The following is a 26,076-nucleotide window of genomic DNA, read 5'->3' as shown; positions in this document are numbered from 1 at the left end:
CTGTTAAATGAGTGTTTTTCTATCTCCTTTCTGAACAACCTTTTCTAGAATCATGGAGGTTTTGGGGGTTGGTGGGGGCTTTTTTATTTGTTTTGTAGTTTTTGTAGGGGAGTGGGGTTTGTTTGAGGTTTTTTTCCATTTTTTTGACCTGATCTCAAAATTGAGATCTCCCAGATCTCAAATACTTAACTACACTTTTAGCTTCTTTATTTTTCACACTTGGTGTTCTCTGCTGCTTCCAGTCACCCACCATCTATGTCATATATGCTTGGGAGATCTTAACCAAAAGCATAGCATTAAGTATTCAGATTTACCATCCTTAAAAGTCAGTTTTCAAGTAAGGCAATGAAATCCTCTGGAGGAATATATTGAAGGCAAAACCTGATATGTGGTCTTTGGTGGAGTTTTCTTACAGAGCTTTTTGTCTGTCTTTGCTCTGATATCTGTTGCAGGATCTGCACAAATAATCTGCCCCCGATCTTTACAATGGTAAAAAATAATGCAGTTATAGCAAGCATTTTAGCAGCCTGTGTTTTTTTTAAGGTTTATAATAACTGCTGAAGTCCTTATTTTTGTTTGCTGTAGCTTTAGTTGCTTGAGTAACTCAGAGAGTCTTTGGGCTGCCGGATGCCCAGTGTTTAGCCGTGAGATCACAGAATTGCAGAATATGCTGAGTTGGAAGGGACCTACAAGGATCATCGAGTCTTGTCTTAGCAGTTATGTAGATAAGAAAACTTTTTTTTTCCCCTCCAGGTGTTTGAAACGCTTAAGGAGCTTGTTGTGTAATCTTCTCATATGCCTATTGAATTAAGCTCATTGGAGCTCGTTATGGAGAGCTAAGGCCTAGATGGAGGAGGAGACGCTACAGCAGAAATTGTCTTCCTTTCCCTGGGAGTAGGTGTAGTGGGCTAAGTAGTAGGAGGCAGCCAGGAGTTTTGGTCTTTCTTTTTATTGCTGGAATACCATAAATTCTCTGTATTTACCCTTTCTGTTTTTACTGTAAGAAGTAGATGAGCATGACTTCTGCTGCAGAAGCTGTAAAATGTGAGAAGTAAAAATAAAATCCTTTAATGACAGGCAATTTACATTCCCTTTTTGAATTAAAATAGCAACGCTGTATATGTCATTCCTAGTTTCTAGTATTTATTTGCTGGGTTGTAAACAATGGTACATTTCATGACACACAGTTATTGGGTATGTCCTAAAGTTTTAAGTATTTTAACTTTGATTTTAGTGTATGCAGCTTTCTATTAAGAGAGTGAATGTTACTGTATTATCCAGCTTAGGCCTGCTGTAGTATTTTACTGAATGTTGGAGTCAAGATTGTTAGTGATTTGGGTTTTTTTCCCTAAGCTTTATATTTTTGTATGTGTTTATATATTTTACCAATACTAGAAGGTTTATGTCAATATTTTGGGGTTTTGTTATGCCCACAGCTTTCATACCACTAGTAGTTCACTACTAGAGTGATGTTCTAGAGATGGTGGATTATTTGCATTACAAATGATCTGTTTCTCTTTGAGGCCAAGACACTGTAGGGAATCGAAATAGCTGATTTCAGGCCACTCAAAAACAGCTTTCAGAATGGTCAGCCAGGCATAGATACTTTCCATTTAATGTACTATTATTGAAGCACACTGTGGGGCCCAACAGCTCACACCAGCTTCTGAGGGTAAAGCAAATTAAAGAGAATTATTGATGCACTACCAAATGTTTGATGCTTAATGACAAAACCATCATTCTATCTGCTCTTACAGCCATATAAACATGTTTTTCTGGAAGGTGCTAGGCCCCATGAGATTGAATAAAATTATAAATATTAACACTATATTAAGCTTCTCTGTGTGTTATGTTTTATACCAGTTTATAATATGGTAGAAGATAACTATAACTGAAATGTGTAAGTTAAGACATCAGGCTGTTTTTAACATGGTGTGGAACATACACTAAAGGTAATCCGATGAAACAGGTAATTGAAGCAGATACTTTCAATTTCCAAGACCTTATCCTTTTATAACTTAAAACTGTCTAAGTTCCATGACATTGTGTGCTCTTAAAGTCTTTCTTGGTTTAGGTATGTTCAATTTACTAATTCACTTACCTTAAAAGTTATGCACCTCTCTTCTAACTATAATAAGTAATAAAAGTCATCTTCCATATAAAATTACAGAAGATCTTTCTGCATATATGTTATTAGGAGGATTTTGGTTGGTGGTTTTGGTTTTGGGTTTTTTTTTGATTTTTTGGTGTTTTTTGTATTTTTTTCCTCGCTTGTGGGGTTTTTTATCCTTTGTGTTAAGCAGTGATGCTGGAAACTCACTCGTTTCTGTTCTTTGTGAGTGAATATAGAGCAATATAGAGCTCATGTTTCTGGAGGAGAGTTTATATTTTGGACAGTTTCTCTGAATTCACATTAGGAGCTGTGGTACAGAATTCTTGTAAGTTAAAGTGTGTATGTGTGTGTGTGTATATATATATATATGCTGTTTAATTCTGTTGCAGTATTATTTCCTTTGGTTTCTGAGTTAAATAAAAAATAATAGCTAGTTTGAATAAATCTTTGTGCCTCCAAACAGAAAACAAGTTCTCACTGACCAGATGTAAAGAGATGCTTTGCTAGACAGACTGTTTAGGGAACTGTTGTTCTTCCATTCAAAATGTGTCCATGAGTGGTATTTTCATCCACTGCTGTGAGCTGCTGATCTCTCTGGGTCTGGCTGTCCCTGCAATGTGTGGTAATGTTAGTCTTCACAGATTAGATTGTATTGGTACTGTGCCTTTGGTAAGCAAAATAACTCAGTAGGATAACAAATTTGGAAGTTCATAAATGAACTATAAATGAAACTCTAAACAAACCAAGGATTTCATTGTGTTCCTGTCACTATGCTTGGGAAAAAAATTCAGTCTGAAAGAGTTATCTTTGGATAAAATAAAAAGTGGAAGTGATTTGGAGTGGTTGTTGATGGCACTTCTCAGGAGGGCCATTTTTTTAGCTTGTCAGAAAAGGTTATGGGATGCCTACTGATGAGGCCCTGCTAAGAGCAGGCATGGCTGTTGTGAATGCTCCTTTGTAGCAGAAGGTGGTCTAGATCTGCTGTTACCTCAGTTTGATATACAGCATTGATTGTTTTTCTTGTACCTGTTTTGGTCCATCATAACAAGTGATACAGGTCACCAGTATCACAGTCATTGGAGTAGGATGCCTAGTTTAGATGGTTTCCCAAGTTCTTTTCTAATTCTGCTTCCTGTGCTTATTCTCAGGTCTTATGATTTCTGTGCAAGTGTCATGAGAGGAGTAGTTTAACTGGAGATAATTAATGGTGTATTATGGAATGCTTAAAAATGTAGTGTATAAGGCCTTTTAAGTGAACTTGAGACAAAAATGGTTGTGGAATAGTAAGTAAAAAAGTACCTATCAAAGATTTCATTTCTCATCTGTAGTGTGTCCTGGCAGGTACCCTGAGGGACTTCAAAAGATGTTGATTGATTTCAAGTGAGCAACGAGAATACTCATTTGATAGTCCCAGCTTCAAGTATACAGCTGAAAGAATTTGTTAGTTTTGAGATGGAAGGTATTGCAGAAGGGTGAGAAAGACTTAAGATGATTTGACACACACAAAAAGAATAGTGTTAGATCCAGTAAATTCAAGCTCTCCATATATGCAGCTGTGCAACTCCTATAACCATCATGTATAACCAAAGTCAGGAAATGCAGTAGCTTGAGTTTGTGCTAGCTCTTCCTTAAACAACATGAAGTCACCTCCCCACACCTCCACCTCCCCCTTAGAAAAAGACACACCAAATATTTTCAGAAGTTATTTTTACCGGGTTTGAGTTTTGAAACTTTGATTTTCTTCCAGATAACTTTTCAGGCTGTTGTAGTCCTCTGTTCAACATGTGAATTCTTCAGGTGGTGCCTTACATTATGAGGTGGGCATTTAGGATAATTATCGGTATTGTTCAAATCTTAGTGGGCATGTTTTTTGGGAGCCAGCCCTGTAGACTTAAAATGTAAATATTTGTTTGGTAGTGGTATGAATTATGACCCCGAAAGATTAAAACAGTGTACTGAGTTAATGGTGGGGTGATACCCTGACGCTTTGTAAATATTGCCAGTCCTTTAATGGACTTCTTAGGTGCATTGTGGATGAGTGTGTCTTGGTGTAGTTCTTCAACATATTCTTCACTGTTGGGTGGCAATGGAATTGAGATATAGATGTAGTCTGATATACTAGCTGAACTTTGGACAGCGTGTTGTGGTGTTAACTTAGAACAATGGAGTCTGAAGCATTGTGGGAAACAAGTCACTGGCTGTGTGCTTGCTTAAAGCTGTAGCTTGGGTGATGTGTGTACACACCATGTGCAAAGCCTGACAGTCCCCAAAAAATGGGGTTTGGCATTCCTTTGAGTAGAGGAACACACAGTGCTCAGACAATGGAGAAATGGCTGAACAGTACAAGAGATGTTAAAGATATGGATCACAAATGATAGCTCAGAAAGCATGTTTTCTTAGAGGGTCTTGCTCAGATATGTGCGAGACTGTCTTAGAAAACATGAGTGAAAATGTCAGGTTTCATGTAAAAGTTTCTTTCAAAAGAACAATAAAAGCTGCTGTCTCTTACCTGTTGTAAGAATCAGCTTTGCTCAGGAGAAGTATCAAAACAGTGCATCTGTGAAGAGAAATGTGCAACTGTAAGACATTGCTGTTGGAGTGTGCTAGAATAAATAGTGGGAAAAAAGCCTGGGTGGTGTAGAAATTATTGCATGTCAGCAGTTACACATGCAAAATGGGGAGGAGAGAATCATCTGAATACAACAGTCATTGCTGTGCTTGAAATTTCTGATTTGTAGAAGAAAAAATGATCAAGCATGTCAGTAGCTTCCTGTCATAACTAATGGGAAACCATTCTGGTAGCACAGGCACTAGACTTGTGATTTAATGATTAATTCAGCAAAGTACAAACTCAAGATTTGCTCCTTTTAGGTACCTTAGCACCTGAAGAAAATAAAAAGTCATAAAGTCGTAACTGGGAGAGGATTTTTTTTGTTTTTAGGGAGATTGCCCTTATCTGTTTCAAATCTCTCTTCTCCTGAAAAAATGGGCAGTGGGAATGTCTGGAAATATTTTTAAATTTAATTTAGGATTTACTATAACTAATGCAGTCTGTGAATGAGTTCAAACAATATTCCACGTATTTGCATTGTATATTTCCAATTTTAAAAGGAATATAATTTTGTAGTTGCTCTGCTTATGCTAACTCTACCTGTATCAAATACCAGAGCTTAATGAAGCATTTAAGGTTTACTCTATTTGACTTTTGAATTAATTCAAACAATTTTTCGTGTACTTGCATTTTATATTTTGTAAAAAGATGGTTTTCAAATACTTACTTGTGTAGGAGTGTCATTTCTCTGTGTTAGTTCAAATACCAGCATTCATGGAATCTCAATGTAATTTGTAAAGATCGCACAAGTTCTGACTTATGAAATAATGTTTGAATTCAGTTTTGACAGTGGGCATTTTATTACCATTACATTTTTTATGCAACTTCAGCCCTTGATGAAGATCCACATCCCTAGGGACTGCAATCTCCATCTTGGAGAATGTTCATGATCCCCTGAATGCCCATTCTGCAACCCTTGCAATCCTCCTATAACTGTGGAAATAACCTGAAGCAAAAGTCCATGTTGTGAAACAGAAAAGCATCATTTTTGGTGCTCTCTTGCTGTGCAGATCTGTAACAGTACTGGTCTTTAATCTCAATGTGTTCCTGCGAAACCCTGACATGTGGTGCTTCTTGTCCCTTATCAGACTCTGATCAAGTTTTGATCGACTGATGTACTGTCAGACCAAAGGTCCTTCTATCAGCAGAGAAGGGCAGCAAATGCCTGGTTTGCAGATGATGTTTGTCTTCCACCAAGCAAATATGGAGTGATTCCTCCCCAGCTATATTTGTCAGCTTCTTGCAGGCGACTCTTAGATACTTTAAATAAAAAGTGGTGGAATCTAAAGGAAGAAAAGATTATTGATCTAATACTCATTAATGTTGAATATATTGGCATCTTCCCATGAGAAATTTGTATTAATTTGAAATAAAAGTACTCTAAATTGAGGACATAAAATATTTTACCTTTAATTTTAACTGTAATTAGTGCATTCAGAAATGCACTTCTGGGGTATTTAGGAAACAGGTTCAAGGCCTTTCTCTTAGTCAAAATTGATAGGCTGAATTCTGTGTTATTTAGTAGTGATGCAAAGCTTTCTTTAGCTTTTTAGGTGGTGAAGTTTTTAAGTTTACTGTTTTGTGGGATGTTAAAGAACAGTTACTCCTTTGCTGTGCACAATATGTTTTCAGTTCTCAGATTTGTCTAAGTCGTGCAACTGGTACAAAGATTGTTTTCAGTAACTAAAGCTGTAAGTAGGATAAGTAGTTTTCTAGCAGCAATTGCAGCTGCTGAGGGTTTCGCTGAGAGTTCTCCAGGTAGGAGGGAATTCAGACTTCTGTCTCTGTTCTCTTTAAAAAAAGAGTAAGATTAAGATAGAAAGCAAATCTGCTTGTGATAAATTTGTAACTGAGAAGGAGGGTCAGAAAGGATTAGTTTTCACATAATTTAGTACTGTGCCACGTATGCTGATGGTCCCTCATTTGGTTGCTTTCCTGCCATGGGCTAATCCAAGTCACCTGAAGTGTATCTTGTGACTTCTTAAGGAGTCTGTGAAAAGTAAGAGAACATGCATTCAGCCCACGTTTTCATTGCCTTCCTCTCTGTTGACTGAATGAAATTTCTTTGTCTCCACAGAATAAACTGGCCTGTTGAAGTTCACCATCTCTCTCCTTTCTTGAGAGAGAAAGGGAGAAGGGGAAGTGTGGTCGCTGTGGCTGACTTGAATGAGTCACCTCTAAGGATTAAGCAGCTCAGAAAAGTGGACAGACTGCTTATATGTGGGGATTTAGTTGGGTTTAGGAACAGAGGTTTAGGTAAAATGCATCCCAGTCTGTAATAGAGGACATGTGGTTTTCACAGAGGCTGTGAGATTTTATTTATTTCTAGGTTTATTTCCAAGGGACAACAAAGCAAAAGCAATGGGAAAGTGCTTGTGGAAATCTACCTGGCTTTACAGGCTTTGTCTCTATTGTTTGTTTTCAGTCTTGTTTTCCTGAGAACCCAATGTGTATCTGGTTACCTTGTTTCTTCAGTTCTTCCTTGTAAAAACTTCAAGCTTTTTGCTGAACTTCAGCCACATCTGAAAGAGGGAAAAGCATTCGAAGTTATGAGTACTTACAAAGTTCGATTAAAGCAGTTGCTGGATACTGGAGATGCACAAAACCAACTTCTGCACTGTAGCAAAGGTTGCTGTAAAAACTCAAGGCTGCTGGATCCTGCTCGATGTGCCATGAACCACTTGCTGCTTATGTGTAGGCTTCCCTGTCCATGCCCAGCTGGGAGCTAGCTGCAGCACCTATTGCAGTTTGCTGTGTCCCAGTGATTTAGCAAAGTGGAAGAGGGACATATGTGGCACTAGTGCTCTGGTGGGGTGTGGTGAAGAACCATGTTGTTGTGGTGGTTGAAGATGAGGGGCACAGGACACACACGTGTGGGAAACTGGGCTTTATTGCTTCTGCTCACTGTTCTTCTTTGCTGCTCTTCTCATTTTCCTGTAAAACCTCTTTCTGTTTTTTATTCTTTTACGTTTGTAAGTCTTATGAATTAATAACTTAAATAACTGACATGTTATACACAGGGGAAAAGAGCTGGTGCTCTTATGCTAGAGGAATGCAAATACACATTACTTTGTTGTGTGAAGCTATGTGTGGTTCAAGTCTAGAAGAAAGTTGGGCTCCGTGTATAAATCTGAATGAAGATCTGTCTTGAAGGGAATGCTGACACTAGTTGACCAGAGAGGTGTTTGCCTTAATTTAGAAACTTGAAATTTTGTGTTTGTTCAAAACTTGAACAGCTCAGAACTGTAACAGCAGTCTTCTGGCCTTTGTAGGCTTCAAGAAATACTTTACACAGGGTTCACATTCTCTAAAATTTTAGACATGACAGGGTTTTTTTCCAGCACTGCAATTGAGATGAAAATCATAATGAGTTTAAAGAAAATTAGGGGATTATTTATTTTATTAAAAGTTTCTCAAGTGGGTTAATTAACTGAGATGTGGCAAGCTTTTTAAGATTCTGATGTTCTTGGTATGCTCTTAAATTGGTTTTCCTAGTTGTTCATAGGAAGTGCACTAAATGAATATGCCTACCCAAGTCGACTCTTTACTTATCCCAATTTTGGTAATTTTTTCTTTGCAAAGATCAGTACATGTGAGAAATAATGTGGCTACCATCTGTCTCTGCCCAGTGGTAGTGCTTGTTTCTTGATTTGGGTTTTCTTTTCAGTGGTGTTCTGTTCTTGTTTAAAGATGTGGAACTACTGGTTCAGAGATGCAGACATATACATGTATAAGACAGCATGTGCAGTGTATTTCTGTATTTGTAGGGCTTTGGTTTTATTTTCTTAATTTCTTTTTAGCTGATATAGCTCAGAGGTACAGGATAAGCAAATACCCAACTCTGAAACTCTTCCGGAATGGCATGATGATGAAGAGGGAATACAGGGGCCAGAGATCTGTGACAGCAATAGCAGACTACATCAGGCAGCAGAAGAGTAACCCCATTCGGGAGGTCCAGGATTTGGAAGAAATTAGTTCTCTTGATGTAAGTATTTCAATTTTACTCCTATTTATTTTTTTTTTTTAATGTTGAATTGGTGGAACATAATGTATTTAAAGAACATATTTACTTTTTTTTTTTCATTCAGAAATGTTCAGTACGTTATTTTTTTTTTTAACTGAGTGGAAAACTGAATCATTTGCAGTATTACTATATTGAAATAATTTTTAACTTTCAGGCACCTTCACTCCACGACCAAATTACTTATTTTGCTTTTAATAATTTGAAAAGAATAATATGTTGCATTTGACAAGATACTTAAAAAATATTTTCCACTGAAAAAATACTTGCAAGGATGCTTCTGAATAATGAAAAGGCAGAAAAGACATAATTTCTGCATTTAATGACTGTCAAATGAATGGCATCTCTGTATTTAATATCCATAGGGAGTAATGATAGTATTTGATAATTTGGTGCAAATTATAATTCAACCTCTGTCTTTACAGCGCAGCAGAAGGAATATTGTTGGATACTTTGAGCAAAAGGACTCAGACAATTACAGAACCTTTGAAAGAGTAGCAAATATTTTGCATGACGATTGTGTGTTCCTATCTGCCTTTGGGTAAGTGTGAAAACTTGTTGATTGCATGGCTTCCTTATTGAAATTCTGTTTATGAGTTGTATATAAATTTAATTGAATGGACTTCTTTAATACTTTCAGCATTTCATAACTGACGAGACTAGACCTTAATAGATAAATACACTGAGAGGATAGAAGGAGAAAACTCTTCCTAACCCTAATGTTTGCTGTGAAATTCAACTCTTATTTTTTCCCTTCCTTTTTCTTTTTTTTTTCCACTCTTTATCAGTATGGTTTAAATGTAACTGGGGAGGTTTCAGGGGGTAAAAGACAGTTGTGTCTGAAAAATCTGCTTTTTTAGAGAGAGAGAAGAACAAGTACGGAAGAGCTTGAAAATGTTTTGAAAAAAAATTCATTAGCTTTGCAGACTGAGTAACTCTTTTTTTTTTCAACCTCTTAGGGTTTTTTTTTTCTTTGAAATAGGACCATTTTTTGAAGGGGTCTTTTCCCTCTATTTTATAGGGTTTTTTCCCTGTAAAGCATGTAGTTGCTTGCTCATTTCCTCTTGATGCTTCAGTAGCTGGCCTTATTCCAAAATGCCTAATTTCTGTGCCTGGTCAATGCAACAATTTAGAAAGGCAATTGCATTGGTGAGCTATGGAGTGTAAGCCTAGAAGAAAAACCTACAGAAATTCAACTTTCTCTTTGTTATACAGATTTTAGAGTGATATTTTAAAATATTAAGCCATTCACTGGAAGAAGAAGAACAAATTGGGAGTGAGTGATTCCCTTTATAATTAGCATAATGAAATGGAATTATAGATTCTTTCAGCAATGCTTAATATGCCACCTCCAATTGCCAATTTGAAGTGATTGGGCATTAATGGGAATGCAGTGTTTTCTAGTTTACCCACAGTTGCAGGATCAGGAATTTGCATGGGTTAAGCTAGCTTTTATAATGTTTAAAGTTACCTCAAGTTTTTTGAACTGGGTGTAGTGGAGAATAGCAGAGAAACTGAGAGGATGTATTGAGGTAGAAGGGGTTTCATCTGCTTGAACAAAATCTGTTGCCAGTCACTGATGCCTCTTCTAATATGTCTCCAGAAATAGTTTGGGGGTGGGGGAGAGTATTTGCAATGTGTGGGAGTACACAGGGCTTTCAGTTCCCAGTTAGGTAATGGTATGGCTGTGTAAGCAGGCAAACCTGTGGTCTGTAGGTCTGTCAGTCTTATCCCCAAAGAGTGTCCATTATCTCAAGCATTTTCTGATGAGTGCATGCAGGCTTGCTCTCAGGACAGGCAGTCTGAGTTGTTACTAGAATTTTAAGTTATTTTTTGCCCCCTCATATAGCTTTTTGGTCTCTTCAGAAATACCTTTTTAAAAATTATTAGTAAGATAGCAATACTTCAAAGATTCTCTCTCCTGTTGTTTGAGTCTGTTCATCTTTGGTTTGCTGTCTGTCAATTTCATGTAATAAGAAATAGTTTCCCACCACTCAGCGTTACCATTTGGTTGTTGGGCATTGTTCTTGAAGTGGTTACTATGGGGGTTTTATTTTATATTTTTTTGTTCAGATATAAGCAATAGTCAGACATAATGGAATGGATCAGAGTTTGATTATTTTTAACCTACCTATATAACTAGATTGCACAGCAGGCTTGTCATTATTCTTATCTCCAGACTCCCATTCCCTTTCTAGCCTGGAGCTGTTAGTGTTTTAAAGTGCAGCCTTCCCAGCAGCAACCTTGGGAACTAAATGTTTTCACCTGTGAGTGGCTGTGGCTCTTAAGATTCCTAAAAAAACCTATATGTGAAAAGACTTCTGAGGGAGATACTGGCCACATATCAGTGTTTTCTTTTTGGATTATATACAGCAAAATGCTTCACAGGGAGCTGGCACTGATCGGTCAGACTCTTCTGACTGAGCATCCTGACAGACCCTGGGAGGTATTTTTGGGTTTGCTATGAACAGAGTTCAACAGCTATGTGACTTGGGAGGTATATGGTAGGTAATGTGAGCAGTTGTTCAAATTTCTAGTAAGCTCAAATAAAACAATCAATTTGACAGGAAAAAAAATAATTACTTTGCTGATTTCTGTCAAGGCAGAACAGTCCCCTTATGCCAAAATCACTCTGGCTTTAGGTACTTGTAATAGCTTATTTTTAAACTGTATTAATGGTAGTTAGTTGTAGATCATCTTGATGCTTAAAAGACTTCTTTAATGAACAGATCCTTACAGTTCTGTACAGATCTGAGGTGGCAATAGAACAAGATTAGTGAAAGAAGAGTTGTTGGCAGAAGGAGATAGGTGAAGAATGTGATGAAGACATTATTGGAGGCAGATTTTAGAAGTAGAACTAGAGAGGAATGGATCTGAAACGTTCATGAAAGCGGAAGAGAATGTCCAACCAAAAAAAAAAAAAAACAACAAAAAGAACCCCACAACAAAACAAAAACCATCCAAAATATACTTTTATCCTAAAAGGCTGTGATGATCTTTAAGTAGTTTATGGAAGACAGTGATGAATCTAGGAACTGTTTTAATTTTTTGTTAGCAAGTAAATATGGCAGTGGAAGGGGGGGATTGTGTGGTTACAAGGGGTTCCCTTTTACATTACTGCTTCAAGAAGAGATGAAATACAAACTGAAGTGTTTCCGTTTTAGTAGTTGTTTTAAAGAGGTGTATCTTCAGGCATTTGGGATTTTCACATCATGTCCATACTTTATTTCAGTTATCTGAAAAACAAAAATCAGTCACAACTGCAGCTACTGAAGTGGAAGAGCAGAAGAGGACATTTTGGCTTCTACCACAGGGTTACCCCAGAGCATGTATTTCATTGTAGATTATCATCATCTTATCAAGCAGTGATTGGGCAGGTGGCTTCTACGTCTTCACTTTCTTCTTATTCAGTGAAGGCTTATTTGGTATGCGAGTGGTTTTTGTCAGTGCTGGTGGTCACTAGGAAGCCTAATTTCACATTATGTGAGGAGTCCTGTCTGGAATATAAAAATACATTTCAAAATACGCATCTGTAAACTGATGCAAATACTGATAGGTGTAACATACTATGCAAGGCATCCTTTCTATGTGATAAGAAAAGGATAATCAGATCAAATGAAGGAAATAAAGTTTAGGTACTTTGAGTTAAGGCTTACGTTGTCTGTCTTTTTCTTGGCACGCTAAATTGTTCAGACCCCTGGAAGATTTAGCTAATCTTGCAGTGAGATAAATTGAGATATTTTGACTTCTCTTTTTTTATTTCCCTCTTACATTTCTTAATCAGTCTTCACCAATGTTTATATTGCACCTAGAGGAGAGAGAAGGGGGAACACTTACCTAATGTTTCCCAAAGGCTGACATTCTTTCTTTTTACTTGTGTTAAAGGGAAAAGAAATGGGCACTTTTACTTTTTTGTGGCATATGCATCTAGTCAGTTCTGTCTTGCCAGCCTGATTTACGTTGGAACAGCTAGGCATGGGAGAGAAGGAGTGAGGAGACCTCTTTATATATGTGAAGATTGTTTAAGGGTTTGTTTTTATTGAGAGCTTTCTTTCCTTGTATTTTTCTGTCTCCTCCATTGGAATTGTAGCTGTCCCAACTTGCTTGAATAAGAGATGGCAATTTTCGGGTACAAGCTAGCAGCTTTCAGGGTACTCTGCTGTGACTGGGATTAAGGAACCACAAAATATTCTGGAGGCAAGAGAGGAACTTACTGAGGTGACATAGTAAGCTGAACACCAAGGAGGAACTGCATGTCTTCTGGGTACACACATACTGTATCATCAGTGGCCAGGAACTGCATGCTCTGTCTGCTCTCTAGATCTGTTTTGAGGGTAACACGAACAGTGTGGGCTCACTTGCCATCCATTTTCCCACTGCTTGTGCTGATGGAACACCTCAAAGCCCTTCTTTATCAGGGTAGATAAGATGTAAATTTTTAGTGTAAACAGTGGAACAGGAAGAGTAAATGCAAACAAGAATCCACCTTTCTCTCCTCTCCTTCCTTAATATTTTTTTTTAATTCACTTCTTTAATTTCCCTGACAATCTCTTATCCAGAATTGTACTGGCATTCATCACTTGCACTTCAGTGCCTTTAGTCCACACTTCTGATCTTAGGGGTACATCTTGCTGACTCCATGAATGCCCTCTTATCTAGCCAGGTCAAGTTTCTGTGGAGTCACTGTACAGTTTGCTTTAAAAATGAAGGATTTTAATTTTCAAATTGTGAAGGGGAAAAAAAAAGAAAGAAGTAAAGCAAGGATAGCAAATTAAAATATGATTTTTGGTATCTCAGTTATTTGATTTGTGTCTACCAAGACATGCTTACTGGTTGGTTTGTTGTAGGGCTATTTCAAAAGCAGAGAGATTTAGCGGAGACAATATAATCTACAAGCCACCAGGGGTAAGTGTAACTATGTATTTTATTCTGATTATTGTCGTTATATGTGAATATGAACAAGTGAAGACTGTTTGTATCATTCAGTATGTTACTGCATCTCAAATCTTGGTTTTATTTCGTCACTAAAGAGTGTGAGAAATAGGATCATAGAAACGTGTTTCTGAGTCAGTGAAAGAGATCTCCATCTCATGTGTTGCCAGTTAATGCACAAAATGTAAATCTGTCACTCGAAATGTCAATGTCCAGAATTAATTTTTTTTTTCTGAGAAAGACAGTCAACGCATTATGTGTATAGATATTGTGTGTCCTGTAGAACTCTTAAAAATGTATGAAGCTGGTGCACTTCCTGTTGTTCAAAGCATGTAACAATTACTACATATTTTTCTGACTGTCACTTGCCTGTCTTGTGTGTACTTTAGTCCACAAGGGTTAAGAGCTCTTCTCCTAACTGAAAAAAAACAACAACAAAAAAAATTTACTCTGTGTTAACAAACTCTCATAAATATAGTTTCACTTGAGGAAAAATTCAGTACAGAAGAAAACCTGTAAGAGCTGCTTTTTAGAGACATACTATCTAAAAATCTACTCCTTTTGCAAATTTACTGTAGGAAAAGAGCTGCTTACAAAAGAGAAAATAGATGAAAAAAAGACCTCAGGAGGAAGGGAGTTTCAAACCTTCTTTTTTTCTTTTTTCAACAACAGAATTTATTAGGTTACCTAATTTATATGGCATTTCTGAATTAAGGTGTGTTTAATCATGGCCACAGCTTGCAAAGTCATGCTTCACTTCATGTTAACCAAAATTGTAATTAAATTAAAGGATGTCAGCACTGAATTATAAGTTAAAACTACTAGCAAATAAAGGAAAACTATTATTTATTCATATCTCTTTGGCAAAGCAAATGTAAAATACCAATTTTAAGTCCTTCTAGGACATTAGGAGGGGGTTTTGGTGAGTCTTTGTAACTATCAGCATGAAGCAGCTTGCTGTCTGCATTTAGTTTATATCTAAATGGGGGGTTTACATCTGGAGATACTATTTCTCAACTAGCAAAAGTCTAAATAGCCTTTATTTGAAGCATCTCCAGTTGGGAAACAAAGTATCTTTTCAACTCTTTATAACTTGTCTTAAAAAGTGGCATTGACTGCATAAATTATCATATCTAATATTCATTTTCCATTTGTACTTTTATCAAATAGTTAATCGAAATCTTGCATGCACAAGGGTATAATTGGTATAAGATTTGCTTTCAATATTTATATGAATATTGTTATTTTATACTGAGTAGTTAATCTCTGTAGGTAGCAATGTCACTTTTATTTTGTCATCTACTGTATTTTTCTTTTCAACAGGAAAATGCTCCAGATATGGTGTATTTAGGCTCGCTAACCAATTTTGATTTGGTTTATGCATGGACACAAGATAAATGTGTACCACTAGTTAGAGAAATTACGTTTGAAAATGGGGAGGTAAGAATTTTTCTAGTTTTGGGGTTTTTCTCAAAACCAAAGTGTCTCTTTCAAGGTCCCTAATTCACTTCAAAGAACTTTGTATAGTTTGTTTTAGGCAGAAAATAGCTGTCAGATAATGTTTTTCATTCTTTTAGAGCTTTTTGTTTAGACTTGAAATTCACTGGAGGCAGACTTGTTGTAGTTGCATACACTACCAAAGTAAGAGGCTGTAATTATAGAATGGCTAAGGCTGGAAAAGACCTCTGAGATCATCGAGTCCAACTGTTAACCCAGCACTGCTGTGTTCACCACTAAACCATGTCCCCAAGTGTCACATCCATGTGGGGTTTTTTTTTTAACACTTCCAGGGATGGTGATTCTACCACTTCCTTGGTCAGCCTGTTCCGATACCTGACCACCCTTTCAGTGAAGAAATTTTTCCCAATATCCAGTCTAAACCTTCCCTGGTACAACTTGAGGCCATTTCCTTGCCTCCTATTGCTTGTTACCTGGGAAAAGAGACCAAAACCCACCTTGTTACAACCTCCTTTCAGGGACCTGTGGAGAACAGTAAGTTTCTCCCTGAACCTCCTCTTCTCCAGGCTAAACCCTCAGCTCCCTCAGCTGCTCCTCATCAGACTTGTGCTTTAGACCCTCCACCAGCTCCATTGCCCTTCTCTGGACACATTCCAGCACCTCAATGTCTTTCTTGCCATGAGGGGCCCAAAACTAAACACAGGATTTGAGGTGTGGCCGCACTAGTGCTGAGTAGAAGGGGGTAATCACTGCCCTGGTCCTGCTGATCCCCCAGGTCCTCTCCCACCAGGCAGCTTTCCAGCCACTCTTCCCCTAGCCTGATGGCATTGCATGAGGTTGTTGTGACTGAAGTGCAGGACCAGCTTTGATGCACGTAGGTCCAATAAGAAGTGTCTGGTGATTTTGCGGAATGTGGACAGTTGAAGGCTAAGAATGTGTGTGTCTGTAAGTATGTGTGGATGTGTAACACCTTGGGTAGATTGTGTTATTTATCTAAAGTAAGTATATATTATTATGTAGATGTCATGACTAAACGATACATTTAAGATCCAGACCTTGGAAAAAATACTTCTAGTCAGGGTAGAAAATGCCCATGTCAGGATGTCAACAATTTGAAAGAATAAAACACTTGTGAACTATCCTTTAGTTATAACTGTCTTTTAAAGTTTAATGTTAATGTTAGTGGTAGAAAAATATTACTGTATTAATCACTTCCAAAGCATTATCTAATAAACAAGCACATGAAATTGTGGCTGACCGTGGAATTGCAATTTTCTGGGAATGGTAATAAAAACTGTGATTTTTATTGTTTTTTCTTTCAGTCTGCATTTAAGCACTGGTACAATCTTAATCTTTTTTAGCTGCATGTGCTGTTTCACTTGCTTTTCTTTATTTGGCTGTAATTCATCAGGTGGAACCTGGCAATTTGCTTTTAAACATCTCATTTCTTCTCGTTACCATTATTGCCTTTCAATGATTTTTGTTTTCTTTTGTAACTTAGTCTTCTTTAGTCTTTTTCCAACTCTGTATTATGATTTTTCTTGTAAAATAAACAACAGGATAAAACGTCTTTAGAAAATTATCAAGTTTGTAGTATCTCAAAAGGAGTATTTTGACACAGCCACAGCAACTGCTAGAAACTCTGCTGAGGTTTGTAACAAATTGCAGTATGTTGTCCACACTGGATGAGAAACCAAAGAATCAGTCATATGATTCATTCTCAGTTTGCACACTTTCTTTTGATCCTGAATCTGCAGTGCATCTAACACTGCTGTTCTGGGCTCATGGAATGCTTCAGGTTTCATGGCGGAGGGAGGGACAGAGTAGTTTTATTACTTAAACCATTTTGGTTGACTTTCTTCTAGTCAATCCTGCCAACTTTTATTGGAAAGTTCTGATATTTAACAAGTCTTAATTCTTCGTTTGCAACTCAATATGTAAAAGAATGCCACATGTTAACATCTCTAGAAGTGTGTGGTAGATTTTCAGAGTACTTTTCCCATGGTGAAAGAGGATTCTGAGCCTTAGAAGCCAAAGGTTCATCACTGTCAGCTTTGTACCACAGTATGTTGTGGTTTTTCTGTTTGTTCTCTTAGCTCTTGATTCCTACTTACTTAGGTAGATAGAAACGATTCCAATGTGACATTTTGCCTAGCAACATTTGTTTAAAAAATTCAGTGCTACCAGTAGCCAAACAAATTTAAACATGCCAAAATTGAGATATTTCTGCTTGCTTAGATTGTACAATTACTTAAATGGGCTCTTACTTATTGTGCATACTGCACAGCAGTACAGGGTAAAAATATGAAATGCTGTGACTGTTAAGCTGTTTTTATGGTACCATATAAGTAAGATAAAGACAAAAAATTCTTCCACAGACTTTAAATTAATTTTTAAAATCAAAATTGGTCTCTGTAAACTACTGGTAGGTTTTTCCCTCATTTTCTTAGTGCTTTCATTATCTGGTAAACATTGTGGGCAGGAAGATGCCCAATCTGAACAGAGTTCATCATTGTGACTTTAGACAACACATAGTAATAGAACTCTGAAGCAAGGTCTTCTACTTGAGGAGACTGTCCATTTGAGACAGTTCCTGTACCTGACAGGAATAGGCTGCTGGAATCAGTGATTTCGTTCAGAAGAAATCACTGTTTGACCTGCAATCTGGCTGTTTAGTTCTGTGTTAAATGAATCAAGAGCAACCAAGAAGGATTTGGGGGTGCTGGTGGATGAGAGGCTGGACACGAGCCATGTACACTCACAGCCAAGAAAGCCAATCATGTCCTGGGCTGCATCAAAAGCAGTGTGGCCAGCAGGGTGAGGGGTGGAATTCTGCCCCTCCACTCTGCCCTCTTGACCTGTTGGAGTGAGTCCAGAGGGCCACTGTGTTGATCAGAGGGATGGAGCACCTCCTCTTTTAGGAAAAACTGAGAGACTTGGGAATGTTCAGCCTGTAAAAGAGGCAGCTTTGGGGTGACCTAATTGTGGCCTTCCAGTACCTGAAGGGAACTTAAAGGAAAGATGGGGAAGACTATTTACAAGAGCATGTAGCTACAGGACAGGGAGGAATGGCTTCAAGTTGAAAGAGAGGAGGTTTAGATTAGATACTAGGAAAACAATTTCTACTGTGAGAGTGGAGGGGTACTGGAACAGGTTGCCCAGGGAAGTTGTGGATGCCCCATCCCATGCTGGAAGGAGCTCTGAGCAACTTGCTCTAGTTGCAAGTGTCTCTGCCCACGGCAATGGAGTTAGAACTACATGATCTTCAAGGTTCTCTTCCAATGCAAACCATTCTATGATTCTATGAATACAATGAACCTATGTGGTCTAATGATGCTGCTGAACTTTAAGTTTTTGAAAGGGTAAAAAGTTTCTCAAAGGCATACAGAAGTAACATGAGAAGCTCAGATCTAATGAAAAATCTTTTGATATTCTCAGGGCCAAATGAAACAGCTTTTGAGGGAGCAGTCTAAGCAAATGAAATAGCTATTCTACTTGCTGTGTCCTCATCAATGAGGCATGCTATGAAAGCTGGAATAGAAAAGCAAAGGAAGATACTGTATAGAAACCAGTTAGGGCCAAGATTAGCAAGACATTCAAGCCAGCTGTCCTAACAACTTGTTTTGGAGATGAATAGATCTTGTTAATGTAACTTGCTGAGGTTGTCCTCTTAGCTGCTTGCAAGAAAGAGGGGACCTTAGAGCCAGAACACCAAGCTCTGTTTAGTTCTCCCTCTGGAAATGTACCTTGTGAAATGAGGGGGGAAACAGAGCCATAACTGCAGTGGTACAAAACAGATTTTTAGCATCCTGTAATAGGAGAGGATGCTGAGATTCAGCTACATTTGTGCACGTAAAAATGAGAATGAGCAAATAGGATTAGTTGTTGGTTTATAGATGAGTTGGGAAGCTTGGGTTTCAAGAGCACTGAAGTTATGAGGATCTGCTGTTAAAAGACCAGGCTTCAACTTACCTGATGGATTTGGTTGAAGGGAGAAGGACAGCCATTTCATGTACACTGTGTAACTGGCTGCCTGCTGACAGGGAACGTGTTTCTTCCAACTTACTACAAATCAGAAATATCTGAAGAAATTTTTCTATTTGATGGCAGAATGAACCAGTGCTGTCTTTTTCAAAAAGCACAATTTTTATGCTAGTACAGGCTTGAATCAAAGCATTAGCAGCACTTGTTTGTTACACCAGTTGTACAAATGAAAGACAACTCTAGGCATTTCTTAGATGATAAATGATGCTTTTTTTCAATCACCCTGTAGTGAGTTGACCTGATGTTCATAAGTGCCTAAAAATCACTTTTGAAGCAAGCAAGTGCATATTGTTTGTGTTTGGGATTTAAGTAAAAGAAAAATCCAGAATAAATTATTCAAAGAATTCCTGTATTTATGTGTCCCTCAGCACAGAAATTTTTTAAAGGCACTCGGACTGCAAGGATGCATTCCTATGAGGAATTAAAGTTTGCCTGTCCAACAAAGATTTGCATTTTTAATCAATTTTAGTAATATATTAGCCTGTGAATTTAGCAATAGCGTTACACAGATGACCAGTCAGGACACACTTACTGGCAGAAGAGCAGTACTTAATAACTGATATGGCTGTGTCATTAGTTTCTGATTTTTTTCTTTACTGAGGGGGAGGTGATAGGGTTATTCATTGTGTTATGCTAAGAAAGCACCACCTTACTATGTGAACAAGCTAGGACTGGGTCTAGAATACACCCTCAGCCTTTCATAGCATTTGATACTCAGGCCTTACTGTTGTTTCTATGAAGATGTTGTGTTTTCTCAGGATTGGGTTATTTCTTTCGTGCAAGTATTCCAGTGCAAGTGTATCCCTTCCTGAAATGCTGACAATGAAATACTGTCATCCTTTATCTGCTGTATATGATAAGAGGAAGGAAACATTGGTTAACTGTATCACTCAGGTATCTTAGAGGAAGGGTTAGCAGTTAGTCTTTAGTCTTTTTCTTCTGTTTTTTAAAGTAGAGATCTCACTGAATTTGAAAGTTCCTGGAATCACTTAAGTGCCCTTAAGGAAAGGAAGAAATGTGATTTGTCCTTTGTTTTCTCTGCAGGAACTGACAGAAGAAGGCCTTCCTTTTCTCATACTTTTCCATATGAAAGATGACTTGGAGAGTTTAGAGAAATTCCAACAGGAGGTTGCACGACAGTTAATAGGTGAAAAAGGTTTGTAGTAACTCCTACTACTTCTTGGTTTTACTGATATAATTTTTTTCCAGGCAACTCAGTAGAGCAGAAGCAAAGGCCAAACAGAATCTGAGCTTTAAAACTCTTGAGACCAAAGGGCTTTATGCACTTCTGACAGTGAGGACTCATTCCTTTGGAAATTATTAAAATAGATACACAATTTATTAGTAAAGAACTGTTTTAGAAATCTTTCTTGTCTAAATGACTAAATGCATTTTGACAGGGCATTAAACAAAGCTTCAGTTGGTAATATGGAAAAAAAACCCACTTTAAGAAAATCTGTTATTTTGTTTGAGTTAGTTAAAAATTTAGATCTATTTTCAAGTTTTGCATGTGGTATCTAATATATCCACCTTTATAATAGTTATGAAACTGGTTAGGGTTTCAAGATAATACTAAAAAAGTTTTAATATGGATTTTTGTCTGCTCACGATTTTAAGGTACAATAAACTTCCTCCATGCTGACTGTGACAAATTCAGGCACCCACTCCTGCACATTCAGAAGACTCCAGCAGACTGTCCTGTCATTGCCATTGATAGCTTTAGGCACATGTATGTCTTTCCAGACTTCAGTGACTTGTCGTAAGTATTTTTCTTTATGTATTTTAATTTGAGAAGGACAAAGGAAAAGGTGTGTGCTCATACTTTAATCAGTACTATGGTAGGAAGATGAGTAAATCTGTGTGATTCAGTGTCAAATCCTAAAAGCAATATGAGTTGGTGTGAATTCATTGTTTGAATGGAGTTGTATTACTTTATGCAAGAAAAGAATCTCAAGTTTTTAGATGCCACTCTTTCATTTTGAAGTTTTACTGTTTTCTGTAGTAGTTAGGCACTTGCAGCCTAGCATGGTATTTTTAGTAGTGATCTAGATATATCACTTAACTCTAATAGATTTAAAATACTGCATGGAACGAGTAAGTGCTGTTATTCAGGGATTACTGTAAAATGCACCATGTAAGAATTCCCAGCCTACTGCTTTGACTATTCCTGCTGTGCAATTCTAACCTTCCTGCATTAGTCTAAATCTGGAAAGCTGGCAGAGAAATCCCTATTGTGTGGATTTTAGAAATCTTCCAACTGCAACTTGGAAAATGGACCATCACTGTCATGTTTATCTGGATGAAATATGTGAGAGCAAAGTATGAGAATGCTCAAGTGTGATATGCCACTGTGATAATCCTCATTACATCAGCCTGTCTCTTTATGTTGCACTGCTTTGGAAGCAGATGTTCTGTCTCTCATGGCTCAGTTGAGGAATGAAGATGTTTAAACGTTCTCTTCAGGGGCTTTCAGCCTTATTCAAGTGCTCTATCTTTGTCTTCTGCTTGGGTGTTAAAACTCCAGTTTCTGTCCTCAAAGGAAGTACCTGCACATGCACTGCCTCTTGAGTCCTGGTTGGATGCCTAGGCTGGGTATTTTGTTTTTGTCAAAGCCAAGGATTCAAAGCTCAGATTTAGCATGCAATGTGAATGTAATCCCATGTCTGATTCTGCCATTCCAGGAGGCATTTTTCTACCTGAAATGCTGACATTTGGAAGGAGGGTTTGAACTTAGCTGCTTTCTGTAATTCTCCACAGGCTCATTAAATGTGGTCTCAGTTTGATATATCTTAAATAGTGCTTTTCAAATTTCTGAAGCCATGTATGTTGAAATTCTGATAGTGACTATTGGTCTCCTTGTGTTCCTATTTGTGTGGAATATTGTGTTCACTGCAAATGCCAGCAAAAAATAGCAGGATATTTATGTTTTAAAACCACTATTTTTATTGCCACTTTTAAAACAGCCCTAAAACAAATTAATATCTCTTATGTGGGCAATAGAGATGTTTAGTTTAGACTCATTTTATATTTCTTATGCGTTCTGTTTCTGTGAAACTGTCAGAATAATAAGAGCTACTTGCTTGATGTGTACCAGTTGTAACATACAAATGAAGCTGGAAGAGATGTCAGGATTGTAGACAGTTGCCTAACAATAAATAATTATTCAACCTTACTCTAGGAGTTTGGGCTGATACATAGAAATATCTAACAGTTTGAAAACAAAGAGAGCTTGGAGCACCTGGGGTGATATCCTCTTGTGTATGTGGTTTGAATTTTTGTTTTGGTTTGTTTGTTGGTTTTTTGTCGGTTTTGTGTGGGCTTTTTGGTTTTTAATAATAAGTAGAATCTTAATTCTGAGACTTTCATCTACCTGTAAGGATATCTGTCAGCTTAGTACATTTCCTGGACTCTTTTACAAACTGGCCCCAGGCTGTCTTTTGTAATCTCAGTGTCACCACCAGCCAGTAGTGTTTGCATATGGCACTTTCAGACCTGGCCCACCAAAAGATTTCCTCTCTCTTTATAGGAAGTTCATATTTTTTTGGAGAATGGGCATTTCATAGGCAAATGAGACCATCACTCAATATTTTACCATCAGCTTTGGCCACCCATCCCTATTCATCCTGCTGTTCCAGATTGGAAATGATAGCAGGGGGAGTGTTCAGCTGTAGCTTCTGAGCAAGAACAGGCTAAGCCACACACGGCTGTAGGTACCAAGTGCCCTTGTTGCATTAGGAAAGGAGAATGTCTCCAGCAATCTGCCTGATCTAGAAGAGGGCAGGAGCCCAAGGTAAAGCAGGGAGCAGTAATTCTGCTGTCCCTATCACCAGGCTAGAATGAACCTCTTTCTCTCCATCAGTACTAATTCCTGATCTTACCTGGGAAGGGAAGAGATCCCTTAAAGTACCACTGTAATACTGATCAGTTACAGCCATTGCTTTAGTGATACTCTCTGACTCTGTATTATGCTGCATTTTATGCACGGAGTTTTCTGACTGAAATATTGCTGATAACTTGTCTGACCACACTCTGTTCCTCTTTCCTAAATGTAATAGTTGGTTTGATGAAAGACTCCCTACAAAACCTGTCTCTATTCAGACACTACCTTTTGATTGCATGTGTAGTGCTCCTTATAGTCTTTTATCTCATCTTTAATACTTACTAGATCAACTCTTCACTTTGAGATTTTTAGTCTATCTGACATTTCACAAATAAAATTGGATGCTGTAGTTTAGCACGTTTGCTGTGGGTGACTGTAAGATGATCTCAGTTTAGATTTACACTGATATCCTCTTAGTGCATATCTCTGGTGTATATGCAGTTGCTGAGGTAATAGAGAGCCTTTCAAAGATGTTTTGTCAATACTGGTACCCAACTGTCATTTGTATCTGTAAACTGTGCATTTGGAACCTGCTGTTCCCTCTTACATTACAGTTAGTGGGGAGCTGAAGGGAATATACAATGAAGTTATCGGCTGGTACAACTCTGTGGGAGTTATTGAAAAGATTAAATACTTGCTGTGTTCTCAAGAGACAGTGGAAAGAAAGAGAAGCTGGTAGGGTACCTTAGCAAACCATTTGGCTTCGTGTCCTCTAATAATCACCTAAAAGTGGGCATAGTGTGCTAGATAAAGAGAAGTTGGCTACTCTAAACAGTGCATTTTAAATCTTCTGTGTTTGGACTTAACTTGTAATAAACATGTGGTGGTTTCTGTTTAATTTTTTCCAGAATTCCAGGTAAACTGAAGCAATTTGTACTAGACTTGCATTCTGGAAAACTGCATAGAGAGTTTCATCATGGCCCGGATCCAACTGATGTAGCACCTGGTCAGGTAAGGTTATAACAAATACATTTAATTTGGCCATAGTAAAGACCTTTTTTTACTCCTCGTCAGAGCTGTACTTTCTAATATGTTTATACTTTTAGCCTCTGTCTCCTGAAAGAGAAATCTGTTTACAGAAGTGTAACATTGCCAATTCTGCTTGGCACTTTAACTTCCTTTGGGTAAAGGCAAGGAGAGCATTAGGGGTCATATGGTACCTCTTTGCCTTGAATAAGGGAAAATTATAAGAAAATATATTTTCTCCACTGAAACAGATCTTGGAGTAGATGACTCTTCTGACCTCATAGAGCTGCTCTTATGTGACTTACGTGATTCTCATGTGACTTCAGTGCAAAAGTTGATACTACATCATAGCTGCCTTATTTCCCACACAACTCACTACTTCAGGGTGCTTCTGAGGGGAAAGAGCAATTAGTTGAATTTTTATGTTTTATGTAGAAAGTTGCCAATCCAAGCAGGAGGAAGATTCTTAGAGCATCAAGAAAAGATGGATAAGCAGTAATAGGCCTTATTGCTTTTATTAATGCAGTTAACAAATGGCATCAGTAGTACTCACAGGCTGCACTTATCAGTTTGGATTCCTCATGGTTCTGTTCCAAGGTTGTCATGTTGTGTAATTACATACCTGGAAGTCACTCCTGGGATCTCTTCAGGAACACAACTACTAGATCCTTCTCCAGACAAAACTCAGGAGCACCTCAGTCTCAGGAAAGAAAAGACATTACCAACCCTGATTCCCTCCGCTTAGCCCAGTCTTTTGTGTCTTAATCAGCCTTGTATCTTCTTGATACACCACTCAGCTCACGTGCTTGGTGTCATGCTGAAAAGTACAAATGTAACGGCCTGTCAGGGAGCATTTTCATTACCTTGGGCACTGTCTAAAGAAATAACATTTAAAACACTTCTTTCAAGTTATATGTTGCATTGTCTGGGCTCGAGGAACCACTTTGGTCCCAGAGGAGACCTGGAGCCCTTGTGTTGGGGTGCCTTAGGCCACCTGAGAACCCATGGTGAGGAACTATTTATAGCTATGGTCATTTTGCTGTTTATCTCTGGGATGTGGTAAAGGTGGCACTGCACTGAGCCTTCTGAGTGCAGACTCCTGTTGCCCTGCTTAAAGCTAAAAGATTTAAAAGCAGGAAAGCCCTGAAAGCTTCTGAATGTCGTCATGACTGGCCAAGAAAACACGTGGGCTGAACTGTCTGAGCAGTAATTCATTTAACCAGTAGATCCCTGTGTTTCTTCAGAATTCAATGAGCAACCAGAATTCAAGTCAACAGGAGGAGGTGCAGAAATAAGGGCTGGAGACTGAGACAGAGGCCAGGCAGTCTGTCAGCTTGGAGGGGGACAGGAGTGCATGAGGAAGAGATGCTCTGAGGCACCTGCCATGAGGAGGAGGTTTGGCCAGGGAGAGAGGAATCTGCTGAGTCCCTGGATCCTGCTGCCTGCATATCTGGGCACAGGCATGGAGCCTAGAGCTGCAGGCTTGCTCTTGTCTCCATTCTGCCTTGAGAAATGCACACAAAACCTGGGATATTTACGTCCTCATCTTCGTATGGCATCCTGCCATCTTGTGGATGTGTGTGTGATGGAAATCTGGCCTTAACTAAACTGGAGCCTGCCGGCTTAGGTCACCTATGTCCCTTGAATTGCATGGAGGGGTTTGTGTTGGGGTTTTTTTGGTTTGGTCTTGGTGTGGGATTTTTTTTTAGTTGCCATAAAAAACTAAAAATTTTGTCAGCGATGGCTCTTTTGCTCTGGTGTATTTCATAAAACACACACACAAATTAGAATACCCTCAAAGCAAGTGGTAGACAGACTCAAGCAAATGTACAGTGGGGTACATTTGAAATACTTCTAAGTGACTTGTACAGAAGCTTGTGTCATGGCCATTACCTTTGCAATGTGCCAACAAAAGGAATATCCTTAACTGAAAGTGCTTAATTAATATGTGTGTGCATGTTTGCTCCTCCTACTTGGGGCTTATAATGTGCCTTCCAAAAAAAAAAAAAACCCCACAAAATTTAATTTGTGGGAATGCTGGACATTCATGC

General features: G+C 38.1%; 1 protein-coding gene across 1 annotated transcript in view; it reads left to right on the top strand.

The window, feature by feature from the left end:
• The window catches only part of ERP44 (endoplasmic reticulum protein 44), a 51,277-nt gene that overhangs the window by 24,512 nt on the left and 689 nt on the right, over positions 1-26,076 (top strand). The window contains exons 5-11 of the mRNA XM_051812798.1: positions 8,525-8,709; positions 9,171-9,286; positions 13,593-13,650; positions 15,001-15,117; positions 20,224-20,335; positions 20,797-20,938; positions 23,908-24,010. Of these exons, the coding sequence (XP_051668758.1) occupies positions 8,525-8,709; positions 9,171-9,286; positions 13,593-13,650; positions 15,001-15,117; positions 20,224-20,335; positions 20,797-20,938; positions 23,908-24,010 (833 nt within the window). The remainder of the gene's footprint in view (positions 1-8,524; positions 8,710-9,170; positions 9,287-13,592; positions 13,651-15,000; positions 15,118-20,223; positions 20,336-20,796; positions 20,939-23,907; positions 24,011-26,076) is intronic.

This window comes from Manacus candei, unplaced genomic scaffold, assembly GCF_025592945.1.
Source record: "Manacus candei isolate 608988 ecotype Guabito, Panama unplaced genomic scaffold, ASM2559294v1 h1tg000088l, whole genome shotgun sequence".
Lineage (NCBI taxonomy): Eukaryota > Metazoa > Chordata > Aves > Passeriformes > Pipridae > Manacus > Manacus candei.
This window is presented reverse-complemented; position numbering and strand designations above follow the sequence as displayed.